Source organism: Petaurus breviceps, unplaced genomic scaffold (assembly GCF_028583685.1).
Source record: "Petaurus breviceps papuanus isolate PSGF00001 unplaced genomic scaffold, PetGlider_PUasm1.0 76, whole genome shotgun sequence".
In the NCBI taxonomy this organism is placed as follows: domain Eukaryota; kingdom Metazoa; phylum Chordata; class Mammalia; order Diprotodontia; family Petauridae; genus Petaurus; species Petaurus breviceps.
In genome coordinates, this window is record NW_027186473.1 from 19,557,417 (window position 1) to 19,575,331 (window position 17,915).

Below are 17,915 nucleotides of genomic sequence, written 5' to 3' on the forward strand. Positions count from 1 at the left end.
GATACTAGAATCTTTTAGGAATTTGGGAAAATTACCTATTGGTCAATAATGGATAACAAAATGGATAGAGAAAATGTGGTATAGACATTTTGTTTGGATTCCAAAAGAGGGAAAGTCACTAATGGATGTAGTAAAGGAATGATATGAAAATAGCAGTAGGACTCAAAGACTATAGTTCACTAGCTAGTAAGTCCAAGAAGTAGAAGGAAAGAAATGGCCACCTATCTTCAGGTAAGGGCTGGATTTCATTTAAAATAAGGAAATGAATTGAATGTAGATGAGTGGTGAAAATAAAAGTTATTTCTAGAAACACAAGAGGAAAAGGCCAAGAGATAAATGAATCAGACTGGAGTAGGGCTGATGATGAGATTTAAGGAGAATGTACAACAAGTATGTAGTTTGTATAAAAGGCCTAATATAATTCCTACTTCTACTCTCTCCTCACTCCAACATGTTCTTCATACTTCTATGAAATTAATGTTCTTTTGCAGTATGGTTCTTCTCCATTCAAAACTCTTTCATACTTCTCTATTTTTCACTGAGTAGAGTCTAAACTCCTTTACCAGGCAGGCTAAGACTAGCACAGTCTGGCCTGACCCAGTCTTTCCATCCTGATTTCATATTGCTGAGGGAATCATGAAATCTGAAAGTTGGAAGGGACCTTAGAGACCATTCAGCTCAGCTCCTACCTAATATACTGCATAATTAGTCACCCAGGCTTTGCTTGAAGACCTTTGGTAAGGGGGAACTCATTACCTCCCAAAACAGACTTTTCCACTTTTGCATAGTTCTAATTTTGGGAATTTTTCCTTACCTCAAGCCTAAATCTGCCTTTTTGCAATTACTAATATCTGCTCTTAGTTCTTCCCATGGAGCCTTGGAGAGCAAGTCTTCTCCCTTTTCTATATGATAGTACTACATACTATGAAATATAGATATTTTGCCCCTCCATAAGTCTTCTTCGGGCTAAATATTCCTAGGTCTTTCAACCCATCCCCATATGACATAATCTTAAGCCTCTTTGCCATCTCCTTCATTCTTCGCAGGAATTCTTTAGGATGTCTATATCCTTTTTAAAATATATCCCTTAGATTATTCCAGATGTGATCTGATCATGGCAAAGAACTATTACCTCTTTAGTCCTAGACACTAATGATGCCAGCTAATATAGCCTATCATGTAATTGTGTTTAAAATTCATTTGGCTCACATCCACACTATTTCAGCCAAATTCTACTATTATCTTTTCCTTTTACACCCACACTGTAGTTTTCTGTCTGCATTTTGATACATCCTATATAAAAGATTTTACTTATTGAGTTCCAAACTATCTTTTAAAGCCCATTTTAAATGTCACCTCCTACATGAAGTCCCTCTGTTCTTTCTGATAGTAATAATCTCCCAATTTGTTTTACAATTCCCTAAAAACTTATTATGTATCATAATATACTGGAGCCATTTGTGTCTAAATTATATTTTCCTACAAGAATGCAAGTTTCATGAGGGCAAGGACAATATTTTTTTCACAAATTTTACAAATTACTCCTAGAGCCAAGCATAGGGATCTCTAGAGAGAATTATTATTTAATAACAAAAATATTAAATGATATTTTAATGCTTTTAAATTGAGTTTTCTTTTTTTTAAAGCAGTTGGGGTTAAGTAACTTGCCCAAGGTCATTACACAGTGCCAGTTATCTTGTGTGGGTGTTAAGTATCTGAGGCTGGAACCGATCCTGGGTCCTCCTGACTCCAGGGCTAGTGCTCTTACTGTGCCAACTAGCCGCCCCTTAAATTGAGTTTTTTATGCCTTTCCTTAAAAAGATATCTGAAGATATTAAATCTCTACCACAATTACTCATTGACTTCTTACTTAGAACAAGTATTAAAATTTTGATAAAATTATATAGCTAGATGGACCAGAAAAAAAATAGAATAATAGTAAACTATTCTCACTGTATTATCCAATACTTATCATTTGAAACCCCATCTCTGATACTTATCTCTATCTTCAGACCTGGTTTCCTAGATAAAGATAATAATAGCTACTCTACCATCCCTATGTAGTCCTGGAAATTAATAGACTAATTTTGAGAATTACTGTATGTGTCAGAAAGTCTATCAAAATAGCTCTTATTTTATTGATGTCAGTACTAGCATCCTTAAAGTCACATTCTCATACCTCACTGTTGTGCAGAGATGACTCTTAGTTCTCTCTCATAAGCCATACCTTCAGAATGAAAGTCCCAAAAATTTCCTAATAAGCTGGAAAAGTTTTGTGTATGAGTACAGTGATTGACTGTATGTCTGTCATCTGAGGAACACATGAGTCAGATGGGGAGAAGCTTATCCCCAGATTAGCAGATTATCATAATTATTATCATTATTACCACAAAGAAACTTTCAAAAGCTAGCTACTAACTTGTTGAGGAATCAAAGAGCTTTGGTAAAGAGAATATCTACATGTACAAAATAATAGACCCTTGAAATAGTGGGGAAAAGAGGGTCATGGCTCCACTGAAAATCTTTCCATACCTTAGCATTCCATGTGTTCCTATGGCCAAAAGAAAATAATCACTGGAAACTAGTATAGGAGTGATAAATCTTTCTGACCTTAGCTAGGCTGGTTCTAAGATGACAGATAAACAGTCCATTCTAGAATCCATAAGTGAAACCTATCCCACTTAGTCAAAACTGTTGAATCTTACCAACTATTGGCATAACCACTGAAAATATGGCTTTACTTTCCAAGTAGCTGGGAGTTTAGGGGGTTTCCCAAGAGATTTTTAGTGCCTTTTGAATAGAAATAGTTTCAAACTTAAATGTAGTGCAATACTATGATCTTCCCAAGTTGATAACACTCTGGCAACTTATTTGGTTTTGGTTTTCTACACAAATAGAAATGAGTTTGAGAATTTTCTACATTAAGCCCCCATAATTTCCATTAGCAGTGTAGTAGAAAGGTAAGTTGATTACATTTAACTTTTTTTTTTAAGAAAAGGAAATGAGGATAGTGTGGTATTCTCTAAAATCCCAGTGTGCTGAAAAAATGAGTCTTATTGAAATGAAACTATTTTTTTTACTAGAATAATTGTTTAGCTGTTACTTTTCTGTTAAAATTTGAAGGGCACCAAAACTTGGCATTCCAAATGGTGTGTGTGTGTGTGCTCTTCACTAGAATAAAACAATTTAATACTTTTCCAAATAAAACAGCCCCCTCAGAATTGAAAAAGTACTTTATTAGCTTGAACATTCACCAAATTTAAAACATTTTAACCTAGCAAAAGTCTTTAAAGAAAACATTCACCCTTTATCTGTCTTCAATTACTGTAGTACCATTCTAGTAGTTCATAGGTTCTGTTCTTTTCCTTTTTAATGGAAATACATATGGCTCTTGAGTGCAGCAAGACTTCATGGAGATCAGTCCAAGTCAGCAAATCAACTTTTGTAAATCAACAACTGTAAGTGAGCTACAGCAATGTGGAAACTTTATTACAGTAAGGCAGAAAGAAAAGAAAAAAAAAGCTTTCTCAGCAACATAGGGAATACACACAAAATTGTGTATGTGGGTGAATTTTTGTAAGAAAATTCAGTGCCTGATTGGTTCCTTCCTTTTCCTCCCTTTCCTGTTTCTAGAGCCGGATTCGAAGGATGTGGAATGACACAGTTCGAAAGCAGTCTGAGTCTTCCTTTATTACTGGAGATATAAACAGTTCAGCGTCACTCAACAGAGGTAATTATAAACTGTTTTTCATATTTATGACTTCTATGATTACTTTAAGGAGTCTTAAATTTATTGCTTTATTTTCAGCTTCTGCTGGACCTCATTCCCAATGATAGGAATATTACAACAAAGTATAAAACCTGGCTGAGTGTAGCAGGGTGTTCCATTATTCATAAAGCTGGATTTTTTTTTAACTTGAATTTTCAGAATATCTTTTCTGAAAGGAAGTTAAGAAATAAGGAACTTCTTTCCATATAGGCAGCTGCTACTGCCATAAACTGGTGAGCTGTCAGGCCTCATTGCAAGCAATGAAAATGGGCAATTATGTGGCTATAGAGTCTGCTAAGCATCATAGAGTTACACATTGTCCCAGGTATAAAACAATTTCATACTCTTTCAGGTAGTAAAAAAAAAAAATAATGCCTAATCCATACCTACAACCAATGGGAATAAAAGCATATCAAATCTTAATCTTTAGAATGCATGACCAATTAACAGGGATCCATAAGGATAAGGGGAAAATCTGTATGTGCGTCTTGATCTTGAGTGCTTCTGGGTAAATTGTTCCACAGGCTCTACTTTATTTTTTTCTGAATAGTTCAAGCTGTCTCACTCTACTTTTAGCAAATCTCTAATTGATTTTTTTTCTAGATTGAATTTGAGCTTAGTGAAAACATCTAGATTATTGTCATATCTATTGGAAAGTAGTAGTTTAGGAACTTCTGATATTCCAGATTCACTTTCCTAAGGAAGATATTTTGGCTCAGCTTTTGCAAAGACCAGGTTGCTTTTGTTTTGTTTTAAATAGCACCTCCCTATTTTGCCCAAGATAGAAGTACAGCAGCCACTCATGGATCTGATCCTACTGGCACAGAAGATTTACCTTCTCCATTTTGTCCTGCCTGGGTTAGTTCATCCCTTCTTAGGGATGATAGTCCTCTGCTCCTTAGGGCTTACCACATTTCTGCCAGACTTAGTGTGAAAACCCAATAAGCTTGGACTACTTCAGCTCAGAACTTCCAAGTTCAAGCAACCCACCAACCTCCTCAGCTTTCCCAGGAACAGGGATCATAGGCACATGCCACTTTTTCTATCCAGGGGGAATTCTGCAATTGACATTAGTCATTTTTTCCTTGACTTGGACCAAACTAGAAACTATAACTTATTTTGTCTTAAGTCATTTTCATGCCAGTTTCATTTAGCATATTATTTATAGAATTATCACATAAGTAATATGTGCTTATGAATGGCACAGTCACCATTTGGGGGGAGGGGGTATTCAAATGGATGTGGATGTACCCTTTATTTGTTGCAATAGAGGGAACCATATTTTTTTTAATTGTATGTGGTGGTTAGAATTTTAAAAAAATGTTTTAAAATGTAAGATTTAGGTATTTAGAGTAAATTAATACTTTTTGATTCATGTAATAAGACACTGTTAAATATATTGTTCAAGAATCAAGCCCATTATCTCCTACATCAAAAAGATAATGATCTTGTACTTGTCTTATGAGGGGCAAGGATTACTTCTTTTAAATATATAGAATCTGCTTATCTAAGCAACTGCTCCAAAGTTGTCCTCATCTAATACTGCCTTAACTCCAACTGATGAAAAACTGGCCCATGTGCAAGAGAACAGATTACTTCCTACATGGCAGAAGATGAGTTGATCATGAATATATATGTGAGCACAAGAATTATTCCCTTTGCAAGGACAGAATTTCTCATCTATAAAATGATGTAGTTGGAGTAGATGATCTCTAAGGGCCCATGGAGCCTTAAAATTCCATGATTTCATCTTCTTTCTATTTTCCTTAACCTAATCTCATTCATTGGAGAATTTATAGTGTTTTCTTTTTAAGAAAGCCATTTCATTCTTAAAAAGAAAACAGTATAAATTCTCCAATGAATGAGATTTTAAGATTTTGTTTAAACAACAAGATTTTAGGATTTTCCTTAAACAACCTTCTTTAAACATTTAAATATCTCTTTTTGTAAGAATGGAAAATAGTATACAAGGACTTTATTTTCCTTATTCTTTAATCCTTTATGTGGTATCTGTTATAATTTATTGTTTTATTTACTAAGAAATTATACCCAAACTAAGTTAAATATATAACCACAAAATCTGACCGCTGGAAATAACTTTATTGGCCATCTAGTTCAACCTATACAAAAAATAATTCCCAGTATAACCTATACAAGAAGTGATCATCTGCCCTCTTCTGGGAAAGCTCCATGAAAGAAGAACCCACCATGTCTTAGAGTACCTTTGGAACATCACTAATTATTAGGAAGCTTTCCTGACTCCAAGCTTAAATTTGCCTCCGTAACTGCCACCCATAACTCCTGGATCATCCCTCTGAAGCCAAACAAAACAAATTCAGTCCCTCCGCATATCAATCCTTCCAAACTTGAAGGCAGCCATATTATCTAGCTGAGTCTACTCTAGGCTATACATGTCCAGTTCCTTAAATTCACCTTCATATGACATGGACTCAAGATCCTCTACCATCTTATTTGCCCTCCTGTGGAGACTATAGCTTTGTTATTGTTCAGATGTACAGTTTTGTCACCCGAACCACCTAGCTGCCCCTATTACAGTTTATCATTGTTCTTCTTAACCTTTGGTACCTCAAACCAAAGAGTACTTCAGATGATGTCTCACAAGGTTGAGTACATTGAGGCTCTTACCTCCATAATCTTGGAAAACTCTGCCCCTCTAAATATAGTTCAAGGTCACACTAGTTGTTTTCTGATTTCCACACCACATTGCTGACTTATATGTGCTTGCAATCCCCTCAAACTCCTAGATATTTTTTTTTTCAGAACCAATATCTAACCAAGATTTTTTCTTACCCAAATATAAGACTTTACATCTATTTCTCATATTTCATCTTGATAGAGTCAGTCCAATATTCTAGTCTGTCAAGATCCTTTTGGATCCAGTGCATTAGCCTCCTCAATTACATGTCAGTCCTAGAATTGATGATTATAACACCTCTGCCTTTATGCAAGTCACTGATGAAAACCCTGATAAACATCACATTCATTCCACTGGAATATTTGTTCTGATCTATTAATTTTCAGGAACCTAACACTTATTTTACATGTCACTACTTATTTTTCTCCAAATATAACTCATATACTTTCTTTTTCATTAGTTGAGTGATAAGTCATAATAATATTGATGTCTTGGACCTATAAAAATTGTAACCTCCTGGTTTTGTAATCATTTATGTTAGTTTGCTTCATATAACTAACAAATATCAATGTTTATATATTTCTTCAGATTTGTGATACCATAGACAAAGATGTATCCTCTAGTGGTCTAAACTTTGCTATACATTCCTTGACCATAGCCAGCAGTGAATCCAGTTCACAAAAAATCCATGATTTTTACCATATGACTGAGCATACTTCCCTTTTTTATCATACTGCTCTTTGATGACATCCTTTATATTTTTCCTGAGCAAAAACTTATTGATATGTTGTGGATTATTGCTGACTACTACATATTTCCCCAATGCCTTTGGAAAAACAAATGAAGGTGGCGAAATGCACTTATTGCCCAGATTACAGTATGCAGTCAAAGGTTAGACTTTTGAGTTAACCTGCCTGTATGTATACCTGGAATATACCTCTACAAAAAGTATCATTCCTACATTTTATTTTACATGTTTTCTATTCCCCAGAAACAAAAACATATTCTTGCTGTCTTCAAGATCCGTTAAGTATAAAATTTTCTTTCTACAGATTAATGCTACAGTAAATTACTGTCCCTTTCTGTCTTCCTAAAGTTTTTTTTGTTTTTTTTTCTTACTGTTACTTCACCTCTCATAATAAATGGTATATTCTTCGCATCAATCATCTGCTGTAGTCTTGTTTCATGTCAATCTTCAAATTATACAATGTTCTCAAATACTTTCCTAGAGATTATGTTACCCCTTTCAAGACTTTCTTCTTAATCTGAGACTTCAGAAATATGCAGAACTTATTATAGAACACATCTCATGTCAAAAACCAGTATCAAAGGGTTGTGATAAACTATTCTTATGTTTAGGCACATCTACATAATTATATTCTACCAAAAGACTGAATCCATCTTTCTCCCTCTCCAAGTATTATAATGCTTTTTAGAATTCAGGTGGATTTTCTTTCTAAATTTAATTTGTAATATGGAGATAGAAATAGTAACAAAAGCAACCCAAATTTTTACTTCACAAATATTTTTTCTCACACTGCCCTGTGAATTAAGCAATGCAAGTATTATTGTTTCCCTTTCATAGATGAGAAAATATTTTTAGTAGTCATGTTTGTCATAATGGAAGCCTCATTTGGGGAGTTGATTAAGTAACAGTGTTGTGCCTAAACAGAATTTAAAGGCCCTCAATCTCTTTTGGGAAGTCCACCTTCTATTAAGGTCATGCATGGCAGTCGTGAAGAGTGTAATTAAAAAGATATCTCTGTGGTTTGTAATCGCTAAAGGAAATTTAATCTTGATAGCTATGTAATACTCCTTTTTGGTGAAGAATACTAACCGCTAAGTTTTGGTCAACTTATTTGAAAATTTTTGGGGTAGATAAGAGGTAATCAACTAACAATAATAAGCATTGGGATCTTATATTTTCTGTATGTTTCAGTTAACATTGTGCCTATAAAGACATGGTTGTTTTGAGTCCTTTGCCAATGCTTGGCTATTCCTTTCTCATATTTTCGTCAAAGATACATGTATATATACATGTATAGATCATTATCATTAATATTTTATATAGATGATAAAATAAGCATATCAGTTACTCGTCATTGACACTCTCTTGATCAACTTCTTTGGGTAATAATACCAACAGTGATTTTTTTTTCCCTTTAAAAAAATTCTTCCCTGGGCCGGCCAGGTAGGTAGCACAGTGAGTAAGAGCTCCAGCTCCAGTGTCGGGATGACCTGGGGATCGAATCCAGGCTCAGACACTTAGCACCCACCCAGAAACACCTGGCCATGTAACCTTGAGCAAGTTACTTAACCCCGATTGCTTTAAAAAAAAAAATTCTTCCCTTTCCTGAGATATGTTATAAAAATGATTCCTCAATAGGTATCAACTTTCAAAATTATGCTACCTTTGACACAATTTTTCTCATTGTGTACTTAGTCTGATCCACCTATTCTTCCTGGCATTTTATCTTCTTATTTACCATTTCTAATTCTTTGTATAATACATCAAGAACTGTGATATCAGGTCTAACTATAATGGATCCTCAGTCAATAATATTGAAAATAGATTAGTATAGAATCATTGACAAGTTTGTTACATTTTCCATTTATTTGTTGACTTCCTAATAGTTTCACCTGCTAGGTCTCTTGAGAAAGTGAAACTCATTTGAGTACCACAATAAGATTTTGGAAGATTTTTTTCTGCTACTAGTTCTTTGGGGGGCTATTTTATGAGGTGGCACAGTAGATAGAGTACTGGGCCTGGAATCAGAAAGACCCATCTTCCTGAGTTCAAATCTGGTCTCAGACACTAACTGTTTGACCCTGAGAAAGTCACTAAACCCTATTTGCCTCAGTCCTTCATCTGTAGCTGGAGGAGAAATTGGCAAACCACTCCGGTATCTTTGCCCAGAAAACTCCAGATGTAGTCACAAAGAGTCAAACACAACTTAAAAAGTGACAACAAAAAATACTCAATCCTTTGCTTGACTCCTACATAGCACTTTTTGTTGCTGTTAATAAATAGATTAAATAAAATAAGCAATAGATTAAAGCTCTTGAAGTCTGCAATTCTTACATTATTCTTCTGATTTCATTTTAATATAGACCTTTTGTTCTAGTCAGTGGTCTCATTACACCAAACAATTGAATTTAATAATACTTCCCTATCAATAACCAATTGTTTCTTATCACAATATAGTCAGTTTAATTTTCTGTGGTGTTCTTTGGTGCTCATCACTTTCTGAATCTTCCACCTCTCTTCTGGAAGAAAAAAGATGTGATCTGTGTGTGTGTGAATGTGTGTGAAAGTGTTAAAATTAAGCAGTTTTGAAACTTTGATCTCTTTCATTTATCATACCTGAGTCACATTTTTCAATTTTTGCTCTTTCCCTCTGTTCACCTTCATATTGAAGTAAGTATCAAAGTATGCTGACTTGGTTTACAGTATATGGTCAAGGTCTTTGCCTCCTCAAACTTTAGTACAAATACTTGCCCATATACTACAGCATTCTTCATGTTTTTCTTCTGGTTTCGTTTATAGTAAGAATATTAATGTTTATATAATTCATTTTTCCTAATTGTGTTTCAACTCATCAGTTATTGAACAAAGGACTCATTTAAAGTACCTATATTTAATACTGATAGTCTAAAAACAATTATTCTTTGCAGCATTTGCCTTTTTCTGCTATCCTACCAATCTTACTGCCAAAATCAAAGGATGTTTCATTCATCTTATGGCTCTTTTAAATGTGATCTTTGTTTCATGGGTTGTCATTACCAAAAAACCGAAAATCTGATAAATTTCCAGGTTACTTCTGGTGATTAACATCTCCATATTTAAGTAGGTTAAACCTCAGACTGCTATTCACTCTTTGCTGTGACCATACTTAAAGCCTTTCCAGGTTGGTAGATCCTTCCAGAGCTTATGTTCTACTGGCAGAATCTATATGACCCCAGCATCAGCCTGTGCAATGATAAGGCATGGACTAGAATTTTGTTTAAAAATGAGCAACATGAAGAGAGAAATAAGATACAGACTCTGCCCATAAAGAGCTGACAATTTCAACAACAAACATTTGATTTCATTTATTTTTAGTTTGCAAAACTTTCTGTCTTCTAGTTGTTTCACAAATTCTCTTTGTATATTCCTATATAAAGGTAATAAAAAAAAAAACCTGAGGTGGTTAACTGGATGCTAAAGTGAGCTGAATGAATATAAATCTTTATTACTTTAATCTAAGAGGATGATACCTTCTGGGCTAAAGTGGAGAAAAAGACTAATCAAATAGACTTGTCTCCTCTGAATTAAAAATTAAATGCAAAATGGATTCTCCCTTCTGTCTTTTGCATTCTTGATCTGAAAACACATTTGCTGTGTCAGAATTAAAGGTAATTCATTTACTTTCTCTCCTCTAAAAATTAACCTAAACATTATCTTTCCAATTCTTCCAATGTCCTCTCCTACCCTTCAGAAATCTTTGGAAACACTAGTTCAATTCAGACAGCACTGCTAAATAATCAGCTATGTAGAAGAGCAGTGATGTGACTCCAATCCATTTTAAACTCGTGTCTTGTCAGAGCTGCATTGTCTTTCCCAGGCTGCTAGATCACTGGGGCAAAAGAAACTTCACAATAAATCACCTGCCAGCTCATTAATATTCAGGTTCCTAAACACATTTTGTTTTTATGTTTTCATAGAAAATGCAAATGAAAAAATGTCAATGGTAGCTGATGGTTATTGATGGCTTATATAAATTAATGCTTCCAGGGTGAAACACTCATTCGCTGAACTTCATTACTGTCAGTAAACATAATTTGGTATAAAAGCATAAAATACACCATACTGCCTGTAATTGTTGCCACTCTGAATGATTATAGAATTGTCATTTGTAAATATTAACCATATCTTAATAAATTTGTATTTTTATGATATATGCAGAGAAAAATGTTAGATGATGTACATTTGTGCTTATGCACATGTAGCAAATAAAATAGCCTATAAAAATTCTGTTCATTGTCAACAAAGAGCAGTAGGACCATATTAACTCAAGTATGTTAAGCATTCCATGATGCATACAAAAATTGGTTTCTCTTTGTTACTGCTATTAGGTTTTATATCAAGTATTTATCACCACTTCCTTTTCCTGATGTATAAATGTGGTAACAATATTTGAATAATGCATTCAAAATATTAAAATGTTGTTCCTATGCATTATTATTCCATATTCCTCAATAATGAACCAAGAAAATTAATTGCTGGTTTAAATGATGAGACTGAGTAAGGAAACTGAAACAAAGACTATTAGGTCCCTATTCAAACCTTAATCAGACAGTCATTTTCAGAAAGCATTTTCTATTCAGATTGGAGAGGGAGAGAGACAGAAAGAGACAAACAGACAAGCAAATATAAAGAAAGGATGGAAGGGAGAAAGGAGAAAGGCAAGATCTTCAGCTATGATTTTCAGTTTGTAAGAATCAATAGACTCTGCTCTTTATAGTCCAATGGCACTGCAAATAGAGTTGTTGGGCTGTTTGGTTTTTTTTTTAATATGCTATTAACATGTCTTTGATTCTTTTTAAAGTCTGCTTTAAATTCCATCTCTTGCATACTCTCCCTTTCAGCTTTCTAAACCTTTCTCTCAATTTTTTTCCTTTAAAGTTTTCTGTCCCCCATAGAAAGAGTTCTTTTTTAACTGGTTCATTAGATTGTAGCACTGACAGGACTCATCCTATCTTCATATTGTAAATTAAATTGTGGTGTAAAGAAATGATCATTTATAAATCAAAATATTTTCAAACATTTTTATCTTGCTTTAAAGTTAATGCTATTGTATAAGGGACATGAGTCAATTTTTTAAATAAGTATATATTCATCTATCTGATTAAATATTAGATCTCAGTCTGTCCTTTGGAGCTGTATTATTCTATAATGTGTATAAATACATATATATATACATACATATGTGTGTGCATATTTCTATGACACTAAATTCATACATTCTCTAATCCCAGAAATCCATATATAGTTGCCTCAGGTTTCTTTGTAGGTCAAAATCCATAGCCCACCAGTTCTATAATAAAAGGATATTCTTCCCAGAAATCTTAAACTCATGTTCCTACAAATATGCACAACCATAATAAAAATAATAGCTATACATAAGGATCAAGAATCATTAGTCATACACACTTGGGGAACATATCTAGGGCACACATGTGGAAAGGCAACCCATTTCTCCCAACACTACATTGCTGTTGTAATGTTCATTAAATCATCACCCTTTCCTTTATATAGCTATGGAGGAAAACCAATTAGTAACAATTGTTTGTAGAAATATATTGACTGATACCAGTATTTGACACTGAGGATACAAAAGATTTTAAATGATCTAATTCCTGCCTTCAGAGAACTTAAAGCATAGTGGAACATAAGCAAGGGTGTGCTGAATCCATTCCTTACTGGAGCCAATTGCTAAATTTTTCAATGTTAGCATTTATATCTCAGAAATTGGCAAAAACTACATAAATCAGGGATTGGTTTATAGTTTTGTTGATTGTCTAGTCTTAAGAAAGTGATAGAGAGGGGTAGCTAGGTTGGGCAGTGAATAGAGCACTGGCCCTGGAGTCAGGAGGACCTGAATTCAAATCTGGCCTCAGACACTTAACACAAAAACTAGCCATGTGACCTTGGGCAAGTCACTTAACCCCAACTGCCTCTCCAAAAGGGAAAATAAAAGTAATAGAGAAAATGTTAATAATGCATAGTGAAGTTAAAAGTGTATGTGTGTGTGTGTATACACACACATATGTATAATTTCCTTCCGGAGATATTTGTTAAACATTTACCATACTCCAACATACATAAATAATGAGGATAGAAATAAGAATTTGCAAAATGATTATTAGAAAAGGTAAAACCAAAAGGGGTAAGGAACTGAGGCAGGTAAGATTACTTATAGCTTGTTAGAAGATCAAGGTAAAGTTCTTGAAGAAGGGTAAGGTAGTAACATGTAACACTATAATGACTCAATCATCTGGTCACGAACCTAAACTGATCTTCAAAATTTCTGATTCAAAAAACAAAACAAAACAAAAAATCAAACAAAAACCCCTATTCTTGAAACTATGCAATCAGTAGTATCTAGTTTGTTCAGTAATATCTGGTAGCAACTAAAGTTTGGTAAACCGATAATAAACTTCTAGACATAAATAAATAAATAAATAAATAAATAAATAAATAAATAAATAAATAAATAAATGAATGAATGAATGAATAAATAGAAATAAACTAGACATAAAGAAAAGAAATTTGAAAGGGAGCATAATTAAATGCAAGAAGAGTCTCAAAAACACAGTTGTTGTTTTTTTTAAATTACAAGAGACATCACTTTTACATTTGCTGTTCAAGAAGGGCTCTATGTTTGAGTACAGGGTTGGTTCTTATGGGTAGGGATGCAGAGGAGGACTGCAGTAGAGATAGGAGGATGGTAGTTCTTTCTAGACAAATGTGAGTAGAATGAAGATTCATAGAAGGAGAAGAGGGCGGGGTAAGAATGGAGAAGGAATAATTGTCCCATTTGACTAAAATAGAGAAGAGGTAAAATGGAATAATATTTTTTGAGTCTTGAAAAGTAATTTGGAATCAGATTGTGGAGCACTTTGAATACCAGGATTGGGAATTTATACTTTCATTGGTAGTCACTTTCAAGCCACCAAAGAATTTTAATTAGAGGAGTGAGATTTGGAAGATTCTTTGTGTTGTGGTGTGAAGGACTGATTAAAGAGTGTTATAAGAAGACTGGTTAAGCAGCCATTGCAATAATCTAGATGAGAAAAGAGAAAGATTTGACCAAGGGTAACTGCATTATGTGTTGAGAGGAATAGGTACAAAATATATTGTTGAGGTAGAAATAAAATTTTCCAAACTGATTTGATGTGTCAGAGGAAGAGGGAAGAGTCCAGAAGAGTCTTAGTTGAGGTGCCTTCAATAGAAATAAGAATGTAGGGGAATATAGACAATTTTGTTAGGGAAAATAAGGACCACCAAATCAGTTTAAATAGGAATTTTTCCCACTATTATAATTAGATAAAGATATACATCTGATACACAAAATATTTAACCTGTGGATATCTAACCAATTATACTAAAGCACAGAGATAGCTGAAGTTACTTTATCTTTGAAACATAATTTCTCTTTTGTAGAGGAGCAATAGGTCATGGGGAATCCAGAGAAAGTATTTAGTCTGCCATCTTGTTGATCATGTAACCCAGAAATCTCAAATCAAATCTAAAGATAGTTATACGGTCTGATATGTGCCCTAGACAGGGCAAGGGAGAATGAACAAAGAAAGAAAAGATGGGAGGAACCCACCAGAAATGGATGGGACAATAATAGTTGGGATAAATTTTCATATAACAGTAAGATAATTTAAAGAATGAACTGTGATACACAAAGTCAGAGGGAATGATTGCTCTAAATTTGTTTATCCAAACCCAACTTGGAGTTTTCTCTATATTCTGGCCTAATATACACACACATCATCATCATCATACTTATATTAGTACCAGTGTAATTTCTATTACTGATTACATTAAAACTTATGATTAATCTAAAATCAAGATAAATCTTTTCAGACACAAAAGTTTGAATTAGGCTATGAGAACTGTATGATCACACAATTTTCAGAGAAGGAACGAAAAAGTTCTTTAGGCATATTCATTGTGTAATGAGGAAAATACTCTTTTTAAAAATAATGATTAGAGGTTCAACTTTCTGTGGCAATTGCTTTAAACAGTAACTATTAAAATATTGACTTGTGAACACTGATGATATATTACTCTGAAATTATCCCCAATAATTCTAACAGATGATACTCAGGATAAATCTTTTTGTCCTTTAAATGTCTTTCGTTTCTCAGAGGAATTCTGGCTTCCTAATATTTTAGTTCCATGCTGGGAATTGGGTTTCTTTCTACTCCATTTTAGTAGAAACTACACTCCAAAGTCACCAATTCAATGCAACCCAACAAACTGAATTAAATTCCTACTAGATGCTAGAGAATTGAAGCCCCCTCCAAAAAAAGTCCCTCTCCTCAAATATCTTACATATACACAGATAAGAAGAAACATTCCAGAGTGCTAGACTTGGAGTTAGGAAGATGTAGGTTCAAATTTGACCTCCACAGTCAGAGTACTTCTCTAAGCCTCAGTTTCTTCATCTGCAAAATGGACATAACACCTGGAGAACCTACTTGACAGGATATAGAAAGACTGAAGTGAGAAAACATATAAAAACACTTTTAAACCTTAAAGTGCTAGCATATAAACATTTTAAGTACCATGTTACAGTCAGCTACTATTGTAAATTAAGATAAAGTAACTTCTGGAAGAAGAGAAAACTAACTGAGGAGACTTGTAAAGACATCACAATGGAAATGGTACCTGAGCTGAGCCTTGAACTGTACTCCTAATTATCAAATCCATTGTTCTTCCCTCATTCTCTTTGCCTTCTCTGCAGAATTCAACACAATGTTAACTTCTCTATCTTTCATGATATTCTAATCCAGTAGTTCTTAACCTGGGCTCTGCAAAATTTAAAAAAAATATGTTTTATTAACAGTATTTCAGTATAAGTAATTTTCTTTATAATTCTACATATTTTATTTTATGTATTTCAAAATATTATTTAAAATTCCAAGGGCTTCATCAGACTGCCAAAGGTGTCCATAACACAACAAAGTTTAAGAATGTCTAATAACCATACCTTATATTCTCCCAATTTTTGTTCCACCTCTCTGATTCCTTCTTATATGTCTCCTTTGCCAGATCTTCTCTTGCTTCTTTGTTCTCATCAATCTCAACCACAAGAGTGACTTAAATTATCTTCTCTCTAAACCCATCATCTACTGAGCTACTCCTACATTCCTTACTGTCTCTTCTTAAAAGTATGACTAACATCTAACATTCAACATATCCCAAATTAAATTCATTTTCTAAATTTCCTAAATTAAAATTCCTAAAAGTTAATATTTAATTTAATTTAATATTTTTCCTAAATTAAATTTCCTAAAACTTTGCCTTTCCTCCTAAATTCTGTAAATCTGTGGATACTTTCATCATGCTCTCAGTCACCCAAACTCAAAACATTGTCCAATAAATAACTTGTCAAATCCCTACCTTTCTCTCTTTTCCACTCCCAATGCACCATTTCCAATCACTTGAATTAGGGTAACAGGCTCTAACTGGTTTCCTTGCCTTTACTCTTCCTTCTCAATATATCCATTATACAATGACCAGGGTAATTCTATTAATGCATACATCTGACCATGCCACTTCTTAGCCCCAAAACATCAATACTTCTTCATTGTCTTCAAACAAAATGAAATTCTGTGGTATTCCAGGAACTCTGTAAGCTGAACCTAACTGACTTTTTGAGTTTTATTTCATGCTATATCCCAACCCATCATGTGTTCTACAATTCCTGTCAAACTAAAAATGAGTACCCAATCTTTATCCTCATTCTTTTACCAACTCTCTTCTACCTTTGCAAACACTACCAGATATACTTGGTATAACTCTTCTCACATCTCCATCTTTTCAAATCCTTCCTTTGCTTTAAGGCCTAGATCAGAAGCCTCCTACTTCATGTTTTGTTTTGTTTTCCCCCTGATACATCCCTCAGTTCAGCCCTAGAAGTGATGTTTCCCTCTTCCAAATCTCTTATGCTATATTATTTGGATTACTCCTATATGTTTATAATAATCTGACAAAAGTATTTGTTTTTCCACTACTAGATGTAAACCCTCGTAGACAAGTATATCTTGTTTTACTCTTTATATCTAGCACTCTTAACAAATACTTATTGAATTTAACTTAATGAGACCAAAATCAGTATGGTCACAGACCACAATGCTATTCCTAGCTAACTCTTAAAAATGTATTCCCTTTTCCCAAGAAGGTATAGCATAAATCCATTACCATTACTAAAAGGTATACTACATGCAATCATGAAGGGTCAGTATATGATGATGACATGTTCTATATTCTATTAAAACATAAGGAACAAATTCTCTTGAGAAGTGTCAGGTTGAATTTTAAAGACAAATTTAAAGAAATACTCTTTATAGAATTCCTGTTACATTTAGGTGAGCATTAATGTTTTCAATAAATAAATTGTTTAAAAAATATCTTGTATTTATATGGATCTTCAAAGTTTGTAAAGTGCTTATACACACATATATACATACATAAAATCTTATTTGAGCCTTATGACAACACTGAAAGGTATTATTATACTCATTTTACAATTGAAGAAACTGAAGCTGAGTTTAATGGCTTGTCCAGGGTCACATTGCTGGTAAGTATCTGAGGAAGAATTTGAACTCAGGTCTTATACACTCTAAGACAAATACTATATAGACTAGCTTCTTTGTTAAAAGTAGACAGAAAATAGCATATTGATTTGAAAAAAAATTATAGCATAGTAT

At 33.7% G+C, this 17,915-nt stretch overlaps 1 protein-coding gene across 7 annotated transcripts in view; it reads left to right on the forward strand.

The window, feature by feature from the left end:
• The window catches only part of ADGRL3 (adhesion G protein-coupled receptor L3), a 1,002,012-nt gene that overhangs the window by 963,058 nt on the left and 21,039 nt on the right, over positions 1-17,915 (forward strand). For all 7 annotated transcript variants that reach the window (XM_069105304.1, XM_069105298.1, XM_069105300.1 and 4 more), the window contains one exon: positions 3,634-3,730. In XM_069105304.1, coding sequence (XP_068961405.1) covers positions 3,634-3,730 — 97 coding nt within the window. The remainder of the gene's footprint in view (positions 1-3,633; positions 3,731-17,915) is intronic.